Source organism: Varanus komodoensis, unplaced genomic scaffold, assembly GCF_004798865.1.
Source record: "Varanus komodoensis strain SLA01 unplaced genomic scaffold, ASM479886v1 scaffold44_3, whole genome shotgun sequence".
Lineage (NCBI taxonomy): Eukaryota > Metazoa > Chordata > Lepidosauria > Squamata > Varanidae > Varanus > Varanus komodoensis.
Window position 1 is genome coordinate 3,456,752 of NW_025336010.1, and position 26,456 is coordinate 3,483,207.

At 58.4% G+C, this 26,456-nt stretch overlaps 1 protein-coding gene across 1 annotated transcript in view; it reads right to left on the reverse strand.

Moving 5' to 3' along the window:
* Window positions 1-25,906, reverse strand: part of SMTN (smoothelin) — a 69,277-nt gene extending 43,371 nt beyond the window's left edge. The window contains exons 1-6 of the mRNA XM_044444193.1: window positions 25,792-25,906; window positions 24,111-24,280; window positions 3,551-3,699; window positions 2,771-2,870; window positions 2,084-2,162; window positions 1,806-1,909 (exon numbers count right to left, since the gene is read on the reverse strand). Of these exons, the coding sequence (XP_044300128.1) occupies window positions 1,806-1,909; window positions 2,084-2,162; window positions 2,771-2,870; window positions 3,551-3,699; window positions 24,111-24,161 (483 nt within the window). The 5' untranslated portion in view covers window positions 24,162-24,280; window positions 25,792-25,906. The remainder of the gene's footprint in view (window positions 1-1,805; window positions 1,910-2,083; window positions 2,163-2,770; window positions 2,871-3,550; window positions 3,700-24,110; window positions 24,281-25,791) is intronic.
* Window positions 25,907-26,456: the final 550 nt, after the last annotated feature.

The following is a 26,456-nucleotide window of genomic DNA, read 5'->3' on the forward strand; positions in this document are numbered from 1 at the left end:
GAGGCCTGCCAAAGCTTTCCCATTATCATGCGCCTCAAACGCTCGTCGGCCACAGGCGCAAGTGGGCAAAGCGCCAGAAGGGGGACCTCTGCTCAGAGGAGCCCTGCGCCTCCCTGCTACCTCGTGAGGAAGGCCGTAAAGACCAGGCGTGCCTGCGCGGCGCTTTACTGTTCACCTGTCTGGCTGATTTCTACGCAGCCGAGCCGCTGAGGCATTCCATGATTACAACTCCCCCCAGTTTTCCCCTTCGAAGAAGCCTCTGTCATGGTAGAGGGCAGGTATTCAGGGCAAAGCCACAGCAGGGGTAGGCGCCTTGCCCACACCCCCGTCTCTGCATCGCACCCTGTCATGTTCTTCTCCACGGGCACAAACCGCTTCAGAGGCTGCCTGTGATGTGAGCAGGGGAACGAGCCCGGAAGCAAAGGGTTCACCCCCACCGCCAGCGGGCCCAATCCTGCTCCGCCCCCACCCTCATCTGCCGCAGCTAATGGCTGAAGGAGACCAAGACACAGGTCTGGCTTGGTCAGAGGCAGGCAGGAGGTGAGCACACCGGCTCTCCAGGCAGAATACAGCCCCTGCGCTTAGCGGGGTGGGAGCAAAGAAGAGATTCCCCCCCCCCCATTGTATGTACAATGCAAATGTGGAGGTCCTTTTGAGAGAAGAGGAAAGATTTGGCAAGCCTCACACCATTTCTTCCTGGGAAGATGCCGCCATCTCATGGAGGATCCAGGAAGTGTCGCCACCCGGAAGCCGGCAAGCACAACTGGTCAGCCTCACACAGGGCCGCCCGCCCACCCACCCACCCTCCCTCCCCTGAGCTGCCCACCTGGCTCAACCCCAGCAGAGTCCTGAGCCAGCAGCGTCTGGCACCGGTGGTGCCAGGAGCACCACGCCTGCAGGAGTCCGCAGACATCCTCAGGCACCCCTGCGCAGGTGGGCGAGGCCCCTTCACTGCAGCTGAGATCGTATGTGTGCAGTGCGAGACCTTGTGGCCATTTTGCAGCCCCCGCAACACAAACAAAGTGGCGCTTTGGCAAAAAAAAATTTAAAAAAAGCCAAGGCACACGGGCCGCACGGGCCATGTCCAAACGAGGAATCCATCGCAGAAGCTCGCTGGGCGCCCGGCCGTGAATGCTCGACTTCCCTGCAAAATTTGCTGGCGGTTCCCCGTGGACGGGGCGGGGGAGAGCACGTGCCTGCGGTGCCCAGAAGTGGCCCATCCCACCCTCCGGATCCCTTTTCGCAGCAGCTGCCACATCGAGCGGGAGAACAGAGGGAGCAGAGCGTGCTATGCAGGCTCACGTCCTCCGGGGAGCAGGAGAGGTTCGCCTAAAGGACTGGACAAACCAACCAAGTCCATCAAGAGCTGCTGTCCACCCAGGCAAAGGGAGCCCCCATGCTTAGGGGAGCAGCGTAGCTCCCACTATTGGCCGCAGGGATGGGAGGGCAGCCCCTGCCAGGCCGGCCCATGGGCTTCTCACTGGGGCCCCCAGGTGGCCACTGCAGGAAGCGCTCCATTTGTGCTTCCACGCCTCGCGACTCGGCGCCATCCGACTGCCAAAGCCCTCGGCACTGTTCACAGGCCACTTGGGTGTGGAGAGAGGAGCAGCAGATGCCCCCTGCCAGCTCCCCTTGGATGATGTGCCCCCCAGCTCAGCTACGGCCTATCAGAAGCGCCACAGAAACCTCAATGGCACGATCCAGGCGCCTAGGAAAGGGCAGCCTGAGCCCGGAGGGAAGCGCTGGCGAAGGCCTGCATCACCCAGCGCCCCCCTCCTCCTCCTCCCGCTCTCGCTCCTGCTCACCTCTGTGTTACTTGCATCTGCAGAGCTGTCTTCCTGTCCCTTGGACTCCAAAGCCTCCTTTGTGTTCCTCCGGTTGTAGTAACCCTTCCCTGCCAAGGTGGCGGCTTGGGAGAGGAAAGGGAAAACTCAGCATGCCAGTTAATCCAGCCCCGGGAGCCTCGCTTCAGAGGGAGAGGGGAGAAAGGGCCTCCCCTCGGTGTGGAATCGGAGTTCCACACCATTCCGTGGAAACACGCCTGAGCACACGCATCTCCCTTTAAGCTACAGTGTGTTTGTACCCTCGATTTCTTCAGCGCGCAGTTTGCGGATGGCGGCACGGATCAGTTTGCGCTCTTCATATTCACTGGCCCCTCGCAGCTGCAAGAGAAAGGAAAACTCAGCCATGCCCACAAAAAAGGGCCCGCTTCTTTCACACGTGCGCATGCATGGGCCCCTCAGCGCTTCCTGCAGATTTCTACACACCTGCTCCCCCTCCCTCAGCGAACCACTGTGCAAGACTTTCATTTTTGGCTGCCGTGAACCATCCAAGCTGATGCTAAACTGCTCCTTTTCACTGCTTTGGAGGACAGGATGCGAGGAGAGCTACTTCTTTATCATTTAGTTTGCTTGAACTAAACATTTCTTCACAACACACTGTTCTCTATCATCTGACCAATGAACATTTATGAAGATGAGAGCATCATATTTTCTCAAAGGAAGGCTTTTAAAGTGCCACTTCTGACAATTGCATATTTTTTCCTTTGTCGCTGTTGTTAGCAAGATAAAAATTAAAAGCATCTACTTATTTTTAAAAAATCAGCACCACAACCAACTTACAGGGCTCTATGCAAAGTGACCGACATGGGATGCATACACGATACCTAAAGCACACTTTTGCGTGCCCAGCGATCAGAACAGAGGCCTTCCCGGCTCCGGGCTCGGCTCCCTCCTCCCGCAGCAGAGGCAGGGCTGTGCCGGCCACTCACCAGGGTCGTCAGCTGCTCCACGTCCTGCATGGCCTCGAGCTTCCTGGAGAGAACATCCAAGGACCTCTGCTGCCGCTCCTCCTCCTCCCGCCGCCGGGAACTGACGGAACAAGGGCCGGGAGGCCGGCAGTCAAGGGCCGGCCACCGGCATGCAGAGCGGGCCGGGAGCACGGCCGGGCTGAGGCGAGGGGCGCCTTGGGGGCTGCCATCCGCCTCTCCAGCGGCTGCTTCACTGGGGCAGCACCCAGTGCTCGGAGAAGCTGCCCAGTCAGCCGGGGCAGCAAAAGGGGAGGAGGGGAGGGGGACCTCCCAAGCATTTCCCGATTGCAGCAGGCAAGCAGGGGCTGCGTCCGCCCGGCCAGCCCGGGACGGAGCGTGGGCAAAGGGCGAGGCACGCAAGCCCCACAGCCCTCATGCATCTGCCCCTCACACGGCAGCACACACGCCCCCTCCACTGTGACATCATTTCACTTTTAGGGGAAAAGTGCTTAAAAGTCACCATTTGCTGCAGGAATGTGGCAGAAGACCAACACGGAGGTTTAGGATTGGCAGATTTCGCCTATTTGGGTTGCGCAGCACAAGGAAAAAAAGCTGCTGCTGTGTCTTCGTGGGGGAGAGGGCGGGCAGCGGCAGCTCCTGGGGTGGGAATCGGCCCACGAGGCCTGGGGTTCCCCGCCTCAGAGTCGCCCAGAGACCCGCTGTGACTGCCGGGCAGCTGCCTGGCTAAAGGGGTGCTAACTCAGCGGCCCAGGGCAAGGCCCCACCCCGCCCCACACTCACCGCAGCAGGTTCTCCTTGTTCTCCTGCCGCTCCGTCCGGAAGCGCTTGGACGCCAGCGCCTCCTCATCGCGCTCCAGCTCCTGCCGCCGCAGCTCCCGGATCGCGGAGCGGATCTGCCGACGCTCGGCCAGGTCCAGCGTGGCCTCCAGCTGCAAGGCGGGGAGGGGGAAGCAGAGCGAACGGGGGTCGCTTTGGGACAAGCAGCGCGGTGGCAGAGGCCAGTCGGGCCGGGGGCACTCCGGCCGCCTCCGCTTGCCCACCCCGGGAGGCCAGCCGCGCACACAAAGGCCGCAGTGTCCCTCACACAGAGCGCGCTGCTGTCCCTGCAGCCAGGCATGTGGGCTGGTGACTCATACACACAGCCGCCCGCACCTTGGCCCGGGCCCAGGAGACCCCGGCCCGGCACAGGCCACATGGGAGGGGGAGACTCCCCCAGAGTGTGCATCAAAACAAGGCAGCCAAACTGGGGGCTGCAAACCCGAGGACCCCGTGCAGCACGAGGGACAAAGGGGCCCCCTCCGCCTCCTGTCGCAGACCACGTGCTGGTCGCAACCCGCGTGGAGGCCCCGTGGGGTTCGCTGCCAGATGACTCGCTGCTGGGCAGCTGCTCCAAGAGGCTGCGTGAAAGGCGGGCCGGCACGCGAGGAGGAGTGGCCGGGGGACAAAGGCCCACTGTGCCAGGCGTGCGTGGGCAGCCCCACAGTCGCTTCCTGGTGGCCCAAGCCGGGGTGACTCTCCCATTCTGGGTGCACGGCAGAAGCAAGCAAACTTGCCTCTCCCAGCTGTGCTGGCTGGGGACAATGGCGTCTATAGTCTGGCACACCTGCAAGGAGCAGGGCTGGAAAGGTGGCTCAGAACCTGCAACACAGCGAAAGTCACCCGGCCCCCTGGAGCGGGTCTGCCACACCTTGGGGCTGGGGCCAAAGGGCACTCCCCGGGGGGGGGGATCTGGGGCCCTCTCCAGGCCAGGCCAACGGTAATCGCAGGCCTCTCCATTCAGCTGCCTGGATAGGTGGAGCCTCCACATTCAGAAATAGCCTACCATGGAGGGCCACGTGCCGGGGCAGGAGGGAGCCACAAGCAGGCCGCGTGGGCCAGCCAAGGCTACCCAGAGGCACGCCAGCTCAGCGCCGACACACAGAGCCAGCGGAATGTCTTGAAGGAAGCAGAAGCAGAAAGCTGGGCGGGGATAAGAACGTGGCCTCCCGGAGCGCCAAAAGCAGGGCCGAGCAGCCCCACGTCCCACCACTAAGGGGTTCCAGGGCGCTTGCAGAAGCATCGCTGAAGGAGCGAAGGACGGCAGTGCCGGACCAGGTGCTTCCGAGGTTGGGCTCCAGGCTGGAGTTCAGCGACGGGGCCGGGCCGGGCGTGGGCTGAAACGATCCGCTGGCAGCTAACACGCTGGGCTCCTTGGAGGCCGCTCAGGGCAGAACGTTCCAGGTGCGGAGGGAAGGGTTTGACGAGCAAGGTGGAGGAGGATGGGCGGCACCCGCTCCTTCCTCTCGAACGGAACAGCACTTGAAGCCACGGGCCTCGGACGTGCCAGGGGCAAGCGGCCTCGGGTGCAGCTGTCCTGGATGTGGAGCGCGCCTAGTGAGGCCTACGCCAACGGACGCCAGCAGGGGCGGGCGGGCGGGCAGAAGCGGCTCGAAGAGGATGGGAGGCGGGAAGCTGGCCAAGCACGATAATGCCGGGGGGGGGCGCCACCCTATTTGCATAATTTATGGCGGGGGCAAAATTCAGCTCTTCACACCACAGGGGGTAGATTGCTTAGGCACAGGAGCAACATTGCCATTCCTGCTACTGTTGTTTTAAAACCCGGGCGAAGGCCTCCGAGAAGGCAGCCCCACCATCGCATCCCCCTTTGCTCCCGCAGAGACCCCCACCATCCGCTGTGCGGCATGGCCTGGCTGGGCCTCCGCAGGCCAGGGGCCGGCCTTCCGCAGAGAGGAGAGGAGCCAGCGCCCTGCAGCTCCTGCCCAGCCGAGGGAAAGAAGCTGGGCAAGGGGGCACGAGCCCCCGGTGCGACACAGGAACTGCCCAGCGGACTGCTGGCCAAGCCCCTCCTCTGCGGCCGAGGGGCCACACTGCTGGTGCCAGATGGACAGTTGTGCCGCCGCGGGCAGGAAGCGGCCCGGCCTGGCCCAGCCCGGCCCGAACTGCCGCTCTGCCCGGCTGCCGGGATGCTCTGCCGGCACACGCCCGGCAAAGAGGAAAGCCTCGCGCACGTGCTGCGTGGACAGACGGCGGCGTGCCGTGCTGCCGCCTGGAGCTGTGCAGGGGCAAAGCTGCCTCTGTTCTCGCGACCACCTTCCCCGGGGACGGGCGCGGCCCTCCATCAGCCGATGCTGCCCGGCCCAGCGCGTCCCTTAGACCAGGGTGACCAGCAGATGCCTGGTACCACAACTCCCATCACACCAGGCAGTGTGGGAGTTGCAGTCCGACCCCCAGAGGGCGTCAAGTTGGGAAGGCTGCTCAGTGCTCAGCAGCAGACACATGGGTGGTCACCGAAATCCCTGCAAGGTAGGACAGCCCCCCCGCCCGATGCCTCGGGGCCAAGGCCCAGTGGAGGCGGATTGCGGAAGCCACCTGCTGACGCGGGGCCCCGGCGAGGCAAGGCGACGCTGGAGTGCGCGGCTCCCACTTCCGCTGCAAGGCCAACTGTCCGCTGCAGCAGCACGAGTCCCAGCGTGGCAGGCGAGCCGAGGGAAGGGAGCCGCCTCCCTCGACCTGGTGCCCTCTGGAGGTTCGGCACTCCAACTCCCGGTGCCGCTGGCCACTGGCTGTGCTGGCAGAGGTTAAATAGCCAAGACCTCAGACTGACACCAGGAGCGGGAAAGCCGGGTGAGGGTTTGGGAGGAGGCCCAGATGCCACGTCACATGGCATGAGTTTGCATCAGCGCTTCTCTGTCTGTCTCTCAGGCTTGTCTTAGCCTACCTCACAAGGACGTTGTGGCAGTGAAACAGAGTAGCAGCCAGTTCAGAAGCCAAGCCCTCCTCATTTCCCTGCCCCCTCCAGGACGGGTGTCCGGGCCGTTCTTGGCATTCCAGCTGCACCTCTCGTGCGCTCCACGGCCCTCATCTGCCCACATGCAGCTGGGCCATGATCATTTCCCGGCTGCAGGTGGCGTCAGGACGCTGCTTCCCAGCATTCAGCCTCGCCAGCTGCACTTCCTGCTGCCTTTTGTCTGGGCCGGGAAGGGTCCCAGCAGCCGCCGAGTTCGGAGGCACCACAGGCAGGAGGAGCAGGGAAGGGACTTCCCGTGACAGCCAAGCCCTGCAGAGAACACCAAGCACCCCCCCACCCTTCCTCAGATAACTCCGGCCAGCCAGAATGGCAGGTTTTGAGCTTGGGGGCCAGATGCACGAAGTGACGGCGGGCAGAAAGCCGCAGCACTCAAAAGCGAAGAGCGACTCACACAGGCCTCAAAAGCAGCCGTGTCTGCAGCCCGACTGGCATTTGGCATCCAGGCGATCCCGACCCTCTGTTCACTTGCCTGTGGCACTCAACTCCTACTCTTCCTCCAAGGCACCTCAGGAGGTGCACATGACCTCCCATCTTCTCTGTTTTATCCTCACACCAAGCCTGCGAGGTAGGCTAGGCTGGGAGCCAGGGATGCCCAGCATCGCCCAGCAGATTTCTTGGCTGCCTGGGTACAGTAACCAGGTCTCCAGTGCGCCATTGGCTTTGGCCGCACACCTGCTCTTGATGGTGCACAGGGGTCCCGAAGGTCGTTGGCTTGGCCCCCGAGCCGCTGCTTCCCACCTGGCCCGGCTGGTGGACCTCACGCATCCAGTAAAAAGCAAAGACGGGCCCGCAGCCTGCTCTTCCAGCGGCAGAGAATCCTCAGGCGCTTTCCATTTCCTCTGCCCCTTCTGTTCCGAGAAGCTTTTGAAAGACTACAAGAAGCTGCAACACCAAAGCACCCTCCCCTTCCAGATGCTTGGACTTCAACTCCCATCAGCTCCAGCCAGTACACCCCATGGCCAGGGATGCTGGGAATGGAAGTCCCAAATATCTGGAAGGCATCAGGTTGGAGACAGCTCCTCTGAAGTCAACCACTGGCGGCTGGCCCAGCCTCCTCTGTGGACTGGCTGCCCTCTTCCGTTCACCCTCCCCTCCAAGCACCTTCCTCAAAGAAGCAGGGAAGCCCACACAGGGATGCGCAGGTGATTCTCCCCGCCCAGGTGGCACAGGACAGCAGCCACGTCAAGCACAGAGCACCAGTCAAGCACTGGAGAGGCATTCCAAGCACTTCCTGCCTGCCTTCACAACAGCCCTGCAAGGCAGGCTGCCTTATGATATTCACGTTGCCAATTTCAGGGCGGGCAGGCCAGGGACCGGGGCCAAGTCATAGGAAGCGGATCACTTGCAGCCACTGACATCTCGTGCAGGAGGCAGTAAGAATCCTCGCTCCCAGGCTCAGTCGGCCCAGTGCAGCATGCCCCACCCCGGCCCCTTCTCCACCACCTAACCTGAACAGCACCTCCGCCCATGTGGCACGGAGGCAACTTGCTGAGGAAGCAGCCGTCCATTGCCAGCTGCAGCCGCACCGCAGCCCTTGTTGCTGGCCTTGGAAGCACTGCGGGGAGCCAAGCTGCAGGCAGACATGTCACAGTGGCATTTCCTCCGGAGGCCGAGCCCGGCAGCCACAACAGTAAACGTGCCTCCCCAGAGCCCCGTGAGGACGGCGGCACAGGATTTTCCTGCATGCGGCGCATCAAGGACTGCTGGCTTCACGGGCGGCCATAGCATTCTGAGGAGGGAGGCGCCTCTTCGCAAGGCTTGCGCGTGTGGCCCACCTGCGAATCCCAGGCCCTGGGAAGGCCCAGCAGGGAGGCCCGAGGGGCAGGGCCCCAGGGCCACCCCGGCAACCACGGGGGAGAGCCAGAGAGACTTTGCTTCGGCTGCATAGGGTGCTTCTCATGCAACAGCTACTCGCCCTAGGCGAGTGAAGCATCCCAGCAGGGCAAACGGGCGCCAAACTGCGAGGCCAAGAGAAGGCCGCTTCCCCACGGCTGGCACTGCCCCCTCCATGACGCAGGGGCACCCCAGGGAGCGCAGCATCGCCAGCTCCTCATCGGCCTCAGGGTGGCTGGACGCACAGGAAGGCGGCTTCTGCCGAGTCTGCCGCTCCGTCCCTCCAGGTGGGCAGCGGCCCCCCGGCTGGCCGAGGCGCTCCATGTTGCCAGCAGAGGCCTCGCAGCCCCGCGAGCGGACTCCAGGGCCTGACCCTGCTCTGCACGGGCTCAGCGCCTCTTCGCCAGGAAAACAGGCAGCGCGTGCAAGCGGGAGGATGCGGGGGGACGGGGGGGGGGACGGGGGAGCAGCTGCAGCCGGAGCCGGGCCTGGAGGAGGCGGTAAGGAAGGCCACAGCCCCACCAGCCCACGGCGGCGGCAGGGAGCGAGAAGCCCGACGGCAGCCCAGGCCCGCTAAAGCAAACAGCTCGGCCCCGCGCTGCGGCCGGCAGCGAGGGGAGCCGGATGTGCTGCAAGCCGCAGAGCCCTTCCAGCCTGGAACTGGCTGTCCCCGGCTGCCCCGCTCCCTGGCAAAGACGGGCGGGCAGGCAGGAAATTAACAGTTCTGAGCAAACACCCAGCAGGGGAAATGAGCCACGCAGACCAGGCGAAGCGGCTCGGCCGGCCCGTCGGGCAGGCTGCGGACGGAAAGCGAGGCTGCTTCACAGGCCCATCCTGGCCGCTCCCACAGCCCGGCCGAGGGGGATAAGGTCAAAAATAGAAAATATCACCTCAGGCTTGGCAGGCTGGGGGAATTGGATGCACTTTGTTCCCAGGGGGCTCGGGTTCAATTTTCTGCTCCATGGGGCACAGCAGCCAGCCTCACTGCCTTGCCCGGGTTTCTTAAGTGCACATCTGGGGGGGGGGGCGCCCCTTTGTCTTCTTGCAACAGCCCAGCGAGGTCGGCTGGAGCTGGGCGACTCGCCCACAGTAGTTCAAGACCAGGCCTCCCCAGTCACCTGTCCAGGCAGCTTGCAGGGGAGAACCTTCCCCTGGACCAGGCCACTCACCGGCAAGAGGGCGCTGCTGGCCTTCACGGGCCCCCAGGCCCACAGCCGCCCTCAGTCAACCCAGCAGCCTTCCCCTGGCTGGGGCAGGCCAGGAGTGTCGGACCCCAAGCACCCCCCCCAGCCAGCACATGCGCAGGGGGCAACAGAGGGGGCTGGAGGCAGGACAGCCCCCTCCTCTTTGATGTGGCCATCCGGTCCTTGGCACTGCACGGTGCCCTGCGCACGGATCCTGCCCCGCACGGTCCCTTTTCACCCAGCCGCGCTGCCCTCGCCCTCCCACGGCAAAAACAAATGCGGAGAGAGTCAGATGGCAAGACCTGCGAACTCGTCTTCAGGTGATGCCTGCCCTGCCTTGCTGCTCACAAGCCGCAGTGCAAAAAACACCACACAGCCACTCCTGAGGCTTTTATGGATAAAAGTTTTAAGAAAATAAATGCAATAGAAAAAAATCAGCACCCAAGTGATGGGCCCATGTAGAGGCCAAAGTCCATCCTGCATGAAGTGACCTGCACCTGCCCCCCCTCCCCCAGAGTCGCCCATCCTGGGCCAGCCACCAAAGAGGCCCCTTTTCGCATCACCCCCAAACATGCTTCTGAGGGCAGCAGCCTCAACAGAAGGCCCCTCCACGATCTTAAGGACCAGCGCGCTTGCAGGCCTCCCACCTTTCTTGGCCTTCCCGCGGCAGGCTGTATGGCCGACGTGCCACACCCCAAAGGGCCCACAGTCAGGCCGCTGGTCCCACAGGCTGAGTCGCTGTCCAGGTTCTGACACCTCCAGCTAAAGGAGGAAGATGATGCTGGCTGGGGATTCTGGGAGTTGCAGAACCTTCTTCTGTCCAAACAGCATCAGGACTGCTGGCGCTACTCAGAGGCCATCCGCATGACTCGCTGCAGCAAATGGCCATGAACCTCCTGCCCAGAATCAACCACCCGTGAGCCAGGAGAGGCCTTCATCCCAGCCCCAAACGGCTGTGTGAGGGAGGGGGCACCTCTTTCCTGTCCCTGGGAACAGCCCCCCCACGGTCTCTACCCACTGCATGGAGCGCCGCAGCCCCAAATTTCCTCCTCGGCCGGCAAGGCTGCGTCTGCTGCATCAGGAGCCGGATGATTGATTCAAGGTGAACAAGAGACAAGAGGCATCCAACGCAGCCAATCCGGGGCAGTGCTGTGGCCACCGGCGAAAGGAACTCGGCATGCACAGGTGTGCTGGCTGGCTCACTGCTCCACCCCCGATCAGAAAGGCAAGCAGGTGAGCTCAGCAGGGGAGACACACAGGCAGCAAAGTCTTTCATGCTGGTGGGGGGCAAATTCCTCTGCTCTCTGCCAACCCAGGACATGTCCTTCTGCTGCACAGTGAACAGACGTAGCTGCTGGGGTGTCTCCTCCGCAGGGCTCCCCTGTTCATTTGGCTCTGGGGGGCTGGAGGTGGGGGGCACGCGCCCACACAAGCCAAGCTCTGCTTTGCCTGCGCCTGCTGGCCCGGAGCCATCACCTTTTTCCCGGCCTCCCCCCACCACAAGGCGTGCAGCTCCCTCCCTCCATCCCCAACCCTCAGGAATGCACTGGCTGGGAAAAGAGAGAAGTTGGAGGGCGAAAACTCTTATGGAGAGGGGAGCATACAAAAAAGGGGCCAAGGGGCCAAAGAATGCGGGACCAGGAGGGCAGGATGAGGAGGCAGGAAGAAGACAGCTCTGACTGCAGGAGAGGAGGTGGGAAGGGGGGGGGGGAGAGAAAGCAGGGAAATAAGAAGGAACAGAGGGCGGCTTCTCCTTATATGGGCTAATCCCCGCTTAGCTGGAGCTGTGGCGGGAGTGACAGGAGCCCAAGCCCCCTTCCCAGCCACTTTCCAAAGATCCTGCTCCAAAGAGAAGGAAGCCTTCCAGCAGCCCCTCAAAAAGCCCCACACTGCACCCGCCCTGGTCTTGGGTCTCCGAGTGCCGCCTGTGGGGCAAACCCCTAAACTTCTCCTGCAGTGCCATAAAAATAAACCCAGCTCAACGCCAGTGATGGGGACTGTAAATAAGAACCCCTGTAAACCCCTCAGTGCAGATGGCACTTTGCAGAAGGAAGTAAGGAGAAAGGAGAACGGCCTCTGAGCCAGAGACCCCCAAGCAACGTTCCCCGCTGCAAGCAGGAGGGGAAGAGAAGGAGCGGCCACATTTTGGATCGCAGGAGAGGGAGATAAAGTGATTTCGTGCATGGGGGGCTGAGATACACCCACGTTCTCAGCAGGGATCAAAGGTCCTCTTTTCAACACTTCCAAGATTAATATGGCAACAGGTCAGCTCAGCGCTCTTGCAAACAGATCTCCGGAAGTTGCATGCCAAAACCAAATTTATAGTGGATGACTTGCCCACAATTTAATTGTGTTACGTGTGTCCTCCCTACACAAAACATTAAACGCAAGTGAACAGGTAAGGATGACAAACTAGTTAATTGACTGGCCAATACTGGTTACGTATCTCACAAAGTTACTATGTTAGTTTGTTTTACAACTGCTTTAATTGTATTATTATTATTAATTTTGCAACTGTGAGCAGACTCAGGTGTCCAAGGATAAAAGCCAAGAGCAAAACAAACAGTTTGGCAGCTCACTCACATGCACAGAAACCTTCCTCAGCATTGCCAAAAATCAGGATCCTGCATGGCGAAGGGAGAAGCTACGTAGGAGCTGCTCCACTGAGAGCTTCAAATATTTGAGGTTTAAGGGGCGCATTCCTTCTGTGTTAACTTGCCTAGCAGAATTCAAGTTGTGTTGATCCTGAATTTTTATAGAAGCATTTTGGATTTGTATCAGACATTTTTCTTATACAAATTAAAATAATTCAAAAAGGTTATGCATATGTCAGATTGCAACTTCCATAAGTCCTATGCCGTCTTGGAATGATGGAAATTGCATCCCAACACATCTGGGGGGTCCCGGTTGGGGGAAGGTCACCCTAGAGGTTTGTCTGATTTAGCATGTTACCTTAACTTAGTATTTTTAAAAGTGTAGTCCATGGCAATTTTTGTAGCAAAACTGCACAACTCTTTGGTCTGGAATTTTGAAGGAGAGAAATCAAAGCTTATTAATGTGTTTTAATTATGATATTATGTAGACAGTTTTATTAACATACTTGCAAAATTTTTAAGAGAACAGGGTATACACATGGTTTTCATTTTTTAAAACCGAAACTGAAATGGTTGACACACTAATAAACTGTAACAATGCAAAGGGCTGAGTTGTTCTTTGACAATCATTTATCAGAATTTATTTCTTAGTCATCATCTTCACCAACTGTTGGAGCAGTTGGTCTATTAACAGTTTTGCTATCACCACCTGTTAATCCCACTCAAGGTGGAGACACAGATGCACGTCAATGAAATCTCACATCCTTGCTAAAGACCTGAGAAGCATCTCTGAACCTGTCAAGCATGCCTAACCTTGTATTTGTAATTAGCACCCATTCATTGTTCTGAATGCACCTACTAAATGGAAAATGTTCAACGAAAAGCTACAGGGGAGGAGTCTATTATTGTATTTTGCATTCTGGAAAAGTTTCCTGCCCACCTCGCTCATCAAACTGGGACTGAGTGAACACTGCATGCACTGGGCTTGATCAACAATGAGTAGGAGATAATTCTGCAGCTCTCCTTCAAGCCTCTCGGTACTGGTAATACTGGGGAAGCCACCAGCAGTTCCCAAGAGCAGTGCAAAAAAGCAGCACTGCTTTCAAGCAAAGACACAAATTTGGAGAATTGTGCAAAAAAGACATTTTTATTACTCTGGTTTTCCTTGCGAATAGTATCATTCTTTGGACTGGAATGAAGTACTAATTACATTTAAATTTAATTTAAATTATTGTTGTGAGCCACCCCGAGGCTTCGGCAAATGGGGCGGCATAGAAGCTTCCTAAATAAATAAATAAATGAAAGCAAAGCAAGCTGAATTGAGTTCAACTTGAATATAATATTGTTCAATCTTTTTTTTTAAAGTTTTAGGCTTAACCTGGGAGTAGGCCCCACTGAACTTTATGGTATTTCATTTTAGTAGCCACGCACAAGATTGGACTCTTAAAACATTTTTAATGTGGCAACTGCTTGCATAAATGTATATGTACGCAAGCAACTCATCCTGCAAGCTAAACTTAGTATATTCTCAGTGTATTTCTTTTTCCTTAAACACCAAATAACATAAGAAAAAGGGTATGCAATCAAGCTGTTGCATGTTTATATTCCAGTGAAAATACTTTCCAAGTTAAGCTCTGAATTTGACTATTTATACCATATTAAATGCATTTTATTAATCCCCCTCCAATATTTTTGCTGAACTACATTTAGCTTCTGGAGGGGCAGGGACTGAAATATTTATGCAGCATGTAAAGTTGATGTGGCACAATCATCAGTTCTATTTACTAAATATAAGTTAAATAAATATGCTTAGAGATCGCCACCTATTTAGGGCAACAGAATTTTTTCCCAGAAAATCCACATCGCTGCTCTGAGAGACATATCCAAGTGTGACCATTCTGTTTGGGTTTTACTGTCCCCACCGCCAGCTTTTATGAAAGGCGTGTGCATTTCCTGACGCATTTGTGTCCTAGGCGAATGCATGGAAATTGGGCCAGAAAGGATCCAGGGCACCTCCCGTGCCCCCCCCCCCACTGCTGAGGCACATGCGCAGGAGGGGGGCTTGTGCTCAGGGGCTTCCTGCAGGGCCAGTGGAAACGAAACGCCGGTCAAGGCCAGCCTTCTGCCTGACCCATCACAGATCTCATCTTTTTCCGGTTTCGCACTTCACCTCCACGGGCTCGCTGCTCCAAGGGCCACCCTGTGGTGGAAATGCCAGAGCAGCACAGCAATGGAACAATGACCTGGAGAGGCATCCAGGATGCAACTGGACAGCCATCCATGTGGATGGTGTCACTTGGGGTCCTGCACCAGCAGGGGCTTGGACCCGACGGCCTTCTGGCCCCTTCCAACTCGGCTATTAAATGATTCCATGATCACTTAGTGAGATTCTTTTTCTCCACGGACTTCCATCTGCCTCAGCACCAAGGTGGGTCCTTCCAGGAGCTGGGAAGGAGCCCAGCCGCCAGCCAGGACGGTTCCTACAAGGTAGCTGAAGCCCAGAGCTTCCAGCCATCTCCAGCTTGCGCTAACCCTAACCCCACACAGCCAGGTCGGCATGGGGAAGACTGATAGCCCTTGCCAACCCTGCCACAGGCTGTTCTCTCTTCGGCCTGAACTGGCTGCAGATCTGCAAGGTTTTTACTGACATTCTAGCTGGTTTTAAACTGTTGAATACAGTGTTTTATTCTTTTTCTCTTTTATGGTTCACTGCTCTGGAATCTGTTTAGATATGGAGCAGCAGAGAAGTGTGGGAAAAGAAAGGAGGATTGACAGCTTGCCAGGAACAAGGAAGTGTTGCGGAGAGGTGCTTCTAGCTTTGTGTTCGGTAACAGGCCAAGGAGATTATTATTATTATTATTATAACATTTCTATGCCGCCCCTTGCCGAGATCAGACAGGAACAGAACTAGTACACCAGCCAGGCTTACAGATGAGCTGCCTTTCTCCTCTTCCCTCCCCAGCTGGTTTTCCTTTGGTGCCACACCATGGGCAAGGTCTGTCTCATTTGTATTGATTATAAGCCACTGCAAGAGACTTTTTGGCTGAAGAACATGATAAAAATACTTCAGCTAAACCCTAAAACACCCGGCTAAGAGGATGCACACGCACACACCCATTTTCCCGGGGGCTCTTCCCTCTTGGCTCACCAAGCCAACCACAACTACCAGCCCGTCAAGCACTGGGGAGCAAGAGTGGCGTACGGGGGCTGGGGAGAGAAGGTGGAACCCAATACAAACAGCCAGAATGCTTTGGCTGCTAGGCAGTATAGAAATAAATAAACTTAATGAGTAAATAAATACCAGCATCATTCCGGACCAAAGCAGAGAGAGCAACACTCTGCAGTACAAAGCAGTGAGAGCAGAGCTACTGAAATCCATGCAACAGCCCTGCGAGGCAGGGCACTAATAAGAGTTATAACAATTCAGAGGGCTTGCCTCAGGCCCCCTAGTGCAGGCTTCCCCAACATATCTAGAGCGCATCACACAGAACTGCAATCCCCAGCATTACTGGCCAGCATGGCCAATTGGGGATGATGGAATTGGAGGGCATCACCATAAAATGCCCACCAGGTTGTGGGGGCCGCTGCCAAGCCCTGAGCCAATTTGGCCATTGCTGGCACTCAAGAGAGCCGTCCGACCACCTCCAGCGACTCGGCACAGCAGCAGCAGGTGCACCTGGCTGCTCTGAGGAGCACACGGCGCCAGGACGGCCAGTTCTGCAGCAAGCCGAGGGCCGCCTGCAAGGTGGGGGACACGGCGAGCACAGCTGCGCAAGCAGCAGGGAGCGCAACGCACTCCCCATGCATGAGGCACGATGCAGCCCGAGCTCTCCCTGCAAAGGCGGCGCTGGTAGCAGGCACACGCTGGGCCCCGCCAGGACCTGCCCCACGGTTCCCCCCGCCCGCCCAGGGATGCATGGCCCAGCACGGGGAACGTGCGAGCAGCCCTGCTGGGCTCGGCCGCAAGGAGCACGCAGCCCAGCACCCCGTTTCCTGCAGCAGCCAGCCGGCGAAGCACAGGGGCGGCAGGCGGGCAAAGGTCCTCCCCCGCCCCTTCAGCCAAGCAACAGCATCCGCAGTGGACTGCCCCCGAACCTGGCAGCTCCACTGGGCCAGCACAGCCAGTCGCCACTCGTTTTCCGCTTCCTCGCAGACCGCAGCAAAGTGCCTCACGCCAAGCCAGCTGCCTCTTGCCAGTGCTGCTGACACAGGCGGGCAGCAGCAGCTTTCCAGGGCTTTGGGCCGGAGTCCCGCCTCGGCCGCACCCGGGACCTTCTGCAGGCAGGCAAAGCAGGTGTGGCGCGACGGAGGCCCAGCCCCGGTCCGCCATGGAGTGGCCTAACCCCGCCGAGTGCCAGTGTGGCGTGTCAGGGAGCCCGGGTTCAAGGCCCCACAGAGCCATGGCACTCACTGGCCGACTCTGCTCCCCTCTCAGCTCAGCCCACCTGAAAGCGTGGTCGAGAGGCCAAAAGAGAGGCAGTGAAAATCATGCTTGCCCGCTTGGGCTCCTTGCAGTATTTCAGCGTAGCACCTACATTGCATAACCTGAGCCGGCTGCGGAATCTCGGACAGCACCTCCCAGAAATGAAGCCTGCCCTGCTTCCTCTTGCCGCCCCAAGAGGCCTGCCCCTCGAAACGGCGCCCCCTCACTTTCTCCCCGCCCCTGCGTGCACACAAACACACCGCACGTGGGAAGGGCCAACCTGGCAGGGCTGTGTGGCTTCCATGCTCGAGGAGGCGCAGCAGCCATCCCCGCGCGGTGCGCAGCAGCACCATCTGCCCGAGCCCCAAGTGGGTCTCGCAGGGGCATCACCCCTCCGTTGCGTTTCTATCCCGCCCTCTGTCCTCTTGCGAGGGGCCGAGGCAGTGTGCACAGCTCCATTGCACCGTCACAACAACAACCCTGCAAAGCAGGCTCGGCTAAGAGTGAGTGCCTGGCCCAAAGTCACGCACTGAGCTCCACAGCCAAGAACTAGACTAGAACCCAGACCCCGAGCGGCAGCCCCATGCTTTCGCCCCCACACCAGCGGGCTCTCAGGCAGAACCGCAGATGGAGGAAAGGTGGCATACCTGAGAGCAGGGCTTTGAAGGGCCTGTCACTAGCCGGGGCCAAAAGGTGGGGCGCATGGCGTGTCGCTCCAATGCTGCCCCTCACCTGCCAGCCTCTCCCAGGAACAGGCAGTGCTGGCTTTTCCCACCAAAGGACAGACCAGGTAAACTGAGCCAGGACAAAGAGGGAGGGGAGCCCAGTGCCAGGGCCAAGCGCCTCTCCCAGAGCTTGGCTGCTGGCAGGAAGGGCTGCAAGCTAAACCTGGGTGGCACGTTTGCTCTTCAGCCATGCTGCCACCAGAACGGCTGGCCTCCAAGAGGTTCTGGGTGAGGCCCTCTGGCTGGAGGGGCTCCCACGCTCACTGGAAGCAGACCTGCCTGCCCCCCAGTGCTCTGGCTTCGTGCTGCACCGCTGCCAGGGGGAGGGGCTATTTGCACCGTGCCAGAGAGTGAAGGGCACAGAGCTGCCTGCATTTGTGCGGTGGGCAGGACCATGGGGCTGAGGCAGGCAAAGTTTGCTCTGGCAGGATTTGGTGGCTGGGGAGACATTTGCAGGAACCTGGCTCCAGAGGCGTGCCGCCGAGATGCCACGCTCCCTGGGCCAAGCTTTTTCTGGCTCTGCACTGGAGGAGAAACCAAGCCTCACGCATCTCACACCCGGGCTTTTGTGCCACGGAGTCTGTGTGCTGCCAGCAACCTTCCGTGGTGGGGGAAGGACAAGCACTGTTACTCCCGTGCAAATAAACAGAAAAGTTGGCGATAACAGCGTGGTTGGGCCAATTAGAGCCGCGCCAGCCACCTGTCCCTGGCACCAGGCGGCGGGGCAAAACAGGCCTGCACGCTGGAACCAGGCAGGGAGGCAAAGTGTCCTTCAGGGGGTGGAAAAGGTAAACAGGCTTATCTGGCGTTTATAAATGCTCATTTCCAATGTTGAAATGCTTCGTTCAAAGCGTTTCATGCCCAATTATCATCCACAAAGATGCTGCCAACTAGACTAGTATTTTCCCAAAATTGCAGATCAGAGAAAGCAAAGCTCAGAGGCTCAGAGTTGACTTCTGCCTTTGCTGAGCCAAAATCTGAACCCAGCATGCCAGGGATGGGAGGGGGCAAAAGGGGAAGGCACTTTCTGCCATGAGGAGCACCGGCATTGGCTGACTCCTATCAACCTGCCTGCCCGGCTGGTTCTCATGAGCCGGGAGTTCCCTTCAGGCAGCAGGGCAGGAGGCCTTACAAAGACAGGACACGTCTGGACAGAGCCAGACCTGCATGCAGGATCTGCTCCCGTGAGCCGACCTGGTAGCCACTGAATGGCACCATGCCCTTTAAAGAGCCAACGATGGGGAGCTAGTCACGGATCCCCTCCCAACAGAGCCCAACCGTACCTTCTCGCTTGCGTGAAAATCTACCTTCACAAGTGTTATCATGCAGAGAAAATGCAGGGAGGGAGGGAAGGAAGAGGAGACCCGTGTACGCAGACCTGAGCCCATTGGAGAAAGGGCAGCTTAGGGATGCAGCTGAATGCGAGAGGCTGAGCTTTTATAAATAAAGGCATTTGATCTGCACAGATGTTGGATCCAGTCCACAGCCGCCTCCCTGACCCTCACGCTGCCATTCGCCTTTGCAAAAATGGCCCATTCTCTGAATGGGAAATTCTTTTCGCGGCCAAGCTGCCACACCGGAGGGGGAGGAATTTGGGGAGTTGCCACCAGTGCCCAAAATGTGGAGGTGGGGCGGACAACACTCAGCGAGTCGCCTTGGAAAGGAGTTCTAATTTCTGTGAAAGGGGACCTTTTACTAAGGCAAACTGCTGTACGGGGGGACGGGGCGGGCACGAGGAAGGGCGAGGCGGCTGCTCCGGTGACCCAGTGCAGTCCCTGGGAAGTGATGCGCCAAGAAGTGCTTCCTTTGGGCTGAAAAACATTCCCCACCACAGGTGAGGTGCCCCTGCTTTGCAGGTTGGTTCTTGGAGTCTCTGATTTCAAGCATTTCAGCAGCTCCTGCAGGGCAGGGCCTGATCCAGAGTCCCTGGAGAGCAGCTGCCACTCAGTGCGGACAGAATTCAGAGCAAGGCTGCTCCACTCACAGGGGGCCACGAGCACCCCATGGGCGCTAGAACCTGCGCTTTGCCCGCTGGAGGTCTCGAGATGCTGCACTACAACTCCCATCATGCTTGGCCACGCTATACTGGCTGGCACTGATGGAAGCAGGAGTCCCACAATCTCTGAAGAGCCACGGTTTCCCCACCCCACGAGCCCACTCAGGCCCTCTCCGTGCTCTGCTCCGCCCTGCCGGCCTCCTCTCTGCACTGGCAGAAGCACCTCCAGAGCAGGAATAGTCACCACCAGGGCAGCTGTTTAAACCTCCTGCTTCAGGTCTAAACAACACACTTCCTTTCCAGGCAGGGCAGGGCCAGGCTGGGCCACAGAAAACCCATTCTGGGACTCATCACCTCCAAGATGCAGCAACGGGGGAGAGGAGGAGGGAGATCTGGGAAGCCACACAAAGAGCCCCTTGTGCAAGCCCAACGGCTCTTTCCAGCCACCAACGGCTGCAGGGCCAGGAAGCAGGTAAGCCAAAAGGGCCGCTCCTTTGTAAAGCCAGCTGGTTTGCAGGCGCCATGAGACAAGCCGGGGGGTGCAAAGGCTCCGCCGGAATCTCGAGGCACAGGACAGAGCGGCGGTTCTCGGGGAGAGCTGGAAGCCCTCCTCCGGACCAGGGCTTGCAGCCGTCCAAGCTGCAGGACCGGGTTATTTCTCCAAGAGGCCCAAAGGGCGGTGCCCGCCGGCCCCTGCCAGGGCCGTCCAGCTGCTCAGCAGCCCATTTGATGTGCCGCCTCCACTGATACCCGCCTTCCCTTCCAGTTAGCATACACGATCCTTCTCCTCATTTCTTCCACACAACGGCCCTGCAAGGTGGACCCCAGCCCTATCCATGCTGGCTGGGGATAATGGGGTTGATGGTCCAGCACATCTGGAAGGTGCCAGTTAGAGGAGGTGGACATCAATGGCTTTTACCAGCCGTACCTGCAGCGCACGAACGGGGCGTGCGTGCTCACAGTTGTGAAACCCAGTGGGCGGCTTTGGGCCAGCCCGACTCAGCATAACCGGCCTCAAAGGGCTGTTGTGAGGCAAAATGGAAAGGGGGCACACTATGTAAACGGCTTCTGGCTCGCTGTAAGTTGAAAAAGCGACAGCGATAAAATAAGCAAGAGGGAGCTTTGCTCTTGGGTCAGGACTCTGGCATGGGGGGGGGGGGCATAAAAATCTTTTCCTTCAAGCCACGTTCCTAACGTCAGTTCCTCCACGTTATGCAACGCACACCCAGCAGCTGCTTGCCAGCTTGGGAAAACATCCATGTACTCCCAGTTTTCCTTAACAGAAACAAAGCTCCAGGATTGGGGAAGATACTCACCTTAAAAAAAACTGGGGGCGGAACAGGCTAAATTGCTCTTTCCCCAGGAAAGCAGGTCTCACCCCCATTTGGGGACCCCTCCCCCAGGTTCATGGATCCCTGGCCTCTTGGGCAACCGCTGCCCAAATGCGGAACCCAGTAACTGGGGAAGCAGCGCTTTAAGTCCGCACTTCCATTTTGACCTGCAAAGGTGTCTGGCCAACCTACACAAACATTTGCAATCCTCCTTCTTCCGTAACCGTTTTCCTTCCTAAAACTAACCTCTTGAGACTTCTCCCCTAATCACGCTTTAACGCAATCTGCATAGTGCTACCTCCATCTGCAACATTCATGGGAGCACACACACAGAGAGGGCAGATCCCTGCCCCAAGGAGTTTACAGTCCAAAACCCGACAGAGTGTAGGCCACCAAGCAAACTACAGCGGGGAGGCAGAATCACCCTCCCCCCCGGAGGCCCGTGTGCACAAGCGACTTCCTGTGCAGCGCTGGGCATGCCTGTCAACCCAGGAGTCCCACTAAATTCAGCAGAGCTGAATCCCAGGGAGACAGGCATGGGACGGCCGTTTTCACACGCCTGGCAACAGAATACTGAGTGCTCTGCGGTGGGTGTGGTGGCTGCTGCGAGTGTCTAGCTGTGAGGCGCATGGGGAGAGGAATTACAATCCACGCCCAGCCCAAGCACTAGCCCTCCCTCCGGACTGCCGTGGGGATGGGAGGAGGAGCGTATATGGACCCCCAGGCCCCGAAAAAGAAGGGAAGATAAAGGGGCACACGTGTCTGCACAAGCTGCAGCCTTTCTTCCATGTGGCACAGTCACCATGCGGCTGCTGCGAAGGCAGCACTGCAAATGCTCTCCCACTCAGCACAAAGGAGAGACTCTGAGTTTGCTGGAGAGCATGAAACCCAGCCTCCTCCAGAGCAAAGACACAGAGAAACGCTGGGGCGGTGGCAGCCGAGCTGTGCCCGGGGACGGCAGCCGAGGCAGTTGCTCCGCGCGTCACCCACCAAAACTCGTGCCCAGGGTGGCCCCAATCCCAGCTCCAGCCTGGAATGGAAAAGCCCCGGGGGAGCAGCACGCACTGTCCAATGGGGGAGCGCCCCCAGGCGGTTGCACTGCAACTCCCATGCTAGCTGGGAGTGATGGGAGCTGAAGTCCAACACACCCGGAGGGCCCGGGCCAGGGAAGGCTCGGCCCCGCTCCTCTTCGTGCGGGTGGTAGCCTGAAACTGACCTGGGCTCTGGCCCACCTAGCAGGGAGACGCCCGTGTCCCGGGCAATGCTCCCAGCCTGGCCAGAAGTGCTGCGGGGATTGTCCATGGGACCTTCTTCAGGCCAAGTGGGGGCTCCCCCACTGCGCGTTCGCCCTGCCAGATGCAGGGCCGTTCTGCATGGTGTGAAAATGGGCACACAGGCCGTCAGACCCCCTCGAGGACCCTCCAGCTGAGCCGGCAGACACCTCAGAAGGATTCAAGTTCTGACGACTTCCGCCGCCCACGGTGGGGGGGGGGGGGGGTGAGTCACGCCTTTAACCGTCCCTCCCTAAAGAGAGAGGCAACTCTGCCTCCTTATGTCATCCAACAGCACGTTCAGGGCAAGGAGCTTCTGAACTGCTCTGGCTCACACGCTGGATTCTTCCTCACAAGCTGGTGACTTCATTAACACGGAGAAGCACCCAGAGCACGGGCACGGAGCTGCAGCCGGGACGGGCGCTGCTGACCTCTGCCGCCACCACCTCCCACTTGCATTATGAATGGTGGGTGCTGCTCCGACTTGCTCCGTGCGGCAGCCCGGACTCGCTGGAGGCGAGTGGAGAGTCCTCTGCAGGGAAAAGCAATGCTGAGCTCAACGGGGTTGGGAGTTTGCAAGCAACCTGCTTCCTGACAGAATGAGAAATGCCACGGAGAAGGTACTGTTTACACTGGCTGCCTGTTCGTTCCCAGACTGAGTCTGCCCACTATTAACGCCAGTGCTGGAGGCCCCAGTCTCTGCCCAACAGCAAGCGCCATTAGGGTGGCAGTGGCCAGAAACTGGGACTTCTCTGTGGCGGCACTACTGCTTCAGAACTCCCTCCCAGGCTTCATCCTTCCCAGCTCTTAATGAAACACGGAAAACTCACTGACTCAGAATGTGCTTGATGCTTAACACTGATGAGCCCTGGCTGAAGGGCACTTGCCGGACTGCAAAGGGTCCTTGTTTCCATAACCCGCCCGGGAAGGTGGCTTAAAATCCTTTAAATAAGAAACGTTTCCGTGCAGTAAGAATGCAGCGTAATTTCACTCCTCGGAGTGACCTGAAAAGCTCGCTCTAGCAAGCCAAGCCCCAGCAAGACCAGAAGAGGCCCCCGCTGGGTGAGACCAAATGGCCCATTTGCCTGTCTCCCACCGCGGAAAAGGACTGCTTCCTCCAGGCCCACCGCCCTCTGGTGCTGCTGCTCCCCTGCAACTTGGTACTCGGGGATCCACTACTTCCAGCCACGGAGGCTCCAGAGAGTCGCCACCACTAAGAGCCGCCACCAGACCTGCTCCAGGATCAGAGCAAACAGCAGAACTGGGTTGCGTTTTGACAGGGCAGCCGATGGAGGAGCAAGCCCCAGTGAGTTCAAGGGAGTTTACTCCCCTTTAAAGGCGCACGGCATTACCGCCAAACTCCGTTCTCAACGCGGTGATCCCAAATGCATCGGACAGCGACGCCCCCGCTCCCAGCCAGCTCAGCCACTGAGCGATCCAACAGATTGCCGCTCAACCCATTCAGGAGGTCACCAGGCTAAGGAAAGCAGCCTCAGCTTAACTGATCAAACCCATGTTAACAAAATAAAAGTCCAACACTGAAAAAGCTGAAAAGCGCAGGCCAGGGGCTTGCAATGGCTTTGCTCCAGAAACCCCGACGTCACCTTTTTCCAACGTTGCTGCCGTCATTATTATAGCTAGAAGAAATGCACACCAGTGGCCTGCCCATGACCGCCCACTCTTTCTGGAGACTTGTTTTCATACCAAAGACTTCAGGCTCCATCCCCAGCCAAAGAACCTTCATTCGAGGGCTGGGAGAACCCCTCTCTGCCCAAGGCCTTGCAGAACCGCTGCCAAACAGCACAGGTTGTCCGGGACTGGGTGGGATGCCTCAGTCTCAGGCAGTTTCACTGGTCACCCCTCTCAACCCTGGCCATGATCTGGGGGCTCACACACAGCCCCCCAGCTGAAGGTAAACAGGTGTCAGTGCCAAGAAGGGAGACCTCCGAAGAAACCCGGACTCCTAGAAAAGCGGGATGTCATTGCATCAAATAAGAGCAAACAGCCCCTGCCTGGATTTGGCAAGCAGCTCGGACTCTCCCTGGCGCCACCGAAGAGCAAGCCTTGCATTTTGCCTACGGCTCCCAAACCGCAAGCAGGCAGCCACGAAGTTCCCATTTCCTCTGCAGCGACTGACACACACATTCCACACTCAGCCTCTCGGGAGAAACTCACCAGTTTCCGGAGTGTCCCCTCGTCCATGCTCAAAAGCGCCTCCTCGGACATGCTGCCGGCTTCCTTTTGTCCCCCAAACGCTCGGCGATCTCTTCCACCGCCACCAAAGCGCGCAGGCCGAGAGGCGGCTAGTTCGGTGCTGAGAGGGACGCCGGCTCACCAGAGAAATTCTAGGAGAGAGCAAATCACAGCCATGTCAGGGCAGGAGGCAGACACCGGAGGGACGAGAGATTAGCAACCGGAGATCTTCTCCCGGGCTCATTAAACGGGTGTTGAAAGGCAAATGGGATCTGAGCAGCTGTTTCACAGGCTGCTAATCCCAGCACTGGAAACGGAGACCATCGGGAACACGCCAGCCGCAGCCAGGGCCAGCTTCACTGCAGATCCTCTCCATGTCTCCCGCTCCTTTCCAGGAAACTCTGAGCCAATGCTCTGAAGCATCCCAAAACCCACAATCCCAAACAGAGAGAGCCCCCTCTCCGCTTCTTGGGTCGGGCAAAGAGCCTCCGCAGCGCAGCCTGGGCTTCTCGGCGCTGCACGGAGGGCTTTCCAGGCAGCTCAGACACACACGATTCCAAAGCGCCCCGCGGGAAGGCGACCAGCCAGCACGTGAACCCGCCCACTCTTCTTCCCAACGGTTGTGCTGAAAGCACTGACTCAGGAACAAACTGCGCGGAAGTCCGTGAGATTTACTCATGAGTAAATGCATTTAAGTGGGAGTGACTAATGCCACGGCCCTTCTCATGATAGTGTCATCGCACACACCAAGATGCACTTCCATGTATGTCCAGAAATAACATAACACCAGGCTGATGGGAATTAAAAAGCAGATACTAACACACACTGTGGAACGCCAGATCTGGACCAGAGAAGAGAGCCTTCGGATCCCTGCCGGCCTTCAAGCTCCGCGCCTCCCTCTCTTCGCCTAGCCTAGCCTAGCCCAGAGCCTTGCTGAGAGGATGAAACTCCCTCTTAGGCCAGCCTTCCCAAATCTGGTGCCTCCCAGAGCCTGGACTGCAACTGCCACGAAGAAGCCTTGGCCACATGGATACGATGGGAGCAACAACCAAAACCTCTGGAAAGACTGGGGCGGGGGGGGGGCTGACTGGCTGGGCTTCGGGGAACCATGGGCCAGTGGTAAGGCCCCCAGGCTGTGGAGTCACCAGAATTCGGAATCCCGGAGAAGGCTTCCCCGTCCGATTCGGTGCCGTTCGGATGTGTTGGACTGCAACTCTCACACTGGCTGGGGATGATGGAAGCTGTCGTCCGACGGACCTGGACAGCGCCAGGCAGGGCAGGGCAGGGCAGGGCAGGGCTGTCTCGCGCGGTCTTCTGCTCCCCCCGCCCCCCCCCCAGCGGCGTGGAGGTGCCGCCTTCTTCGGAAAGCTACGACCAAGTTCAGCACCCCCGTTCAGGGCTGGCGGCGGCAACCCAGCGGACCACGCAACTCCGTCCCGGGCAGGAAGGGTCCCTGCGGCCCCGCCTTGGCTTGCCCAGAGACGCCACTTGGCTTCTGCGTCCGGACCAGGCTTTGCTTGACCCTTCCTGTCAGCCTCGGTCCCACCTCGAGCTAGGCAGGAACCCGCGCCGCTCCGGATTGGCCAACACGCGTTACACGCCCTCCCCAATCCGGATTGGACGTTCTCCTCCTGCGCCCCCCTCATCCGAATTAACACCTCACCGGCTCAGCCTTCCATGTGCTCTGCCCGGCTCCGCCTTCCGGTCCTGGTACCGACCCACTCTCTCCGGTTCCCGAAGCAGCTCTGAACCAGCCGCCCGCGCAGCCCAGCCAAGTTCCAGTCTCCCCGCCTTGCGGGACCGCCCCATTTTTAGCATTAGCCAACGGCAGCGCGCGCCTCTCTCCGAACGCGCCCATAACTGCTCCCTGCCGCCCACTATTGGCCCGATTCAATTTGTTGCCGCGCCTCCTCGTGTCGGGATCCGCCTCTTCTCACTTGGCATGCCGGGCCTGGTAGTTCTGCTTTTAGACAAGGAGCACAGTCCAGGTAGGTTTGGAGGCAGATAGGCATTAAAACTTTTATATGCCGTCCCGTATACATGGCACCTTGGGACGGCTCACAATCAGTAAAATCAAATACATTAAAAACAATCTAAACAATAAATAGGTTAATACCTTTTTATTTAATCAATAGTTTAATAAGTTTTAATATTGAATTGTATTGTTGTATTTTATTAATTGCGGCAAGAGTGGGTCATCAATTTATTTATGCTGTTAGCCGTCCAGAGACATTAGTAATTGGACGGCATACAAATTTTATAATAAAATAAACATATAGCCAATAAGACGTGACTGTTGCATTAAAATACTAATTTTTAAAATAACGG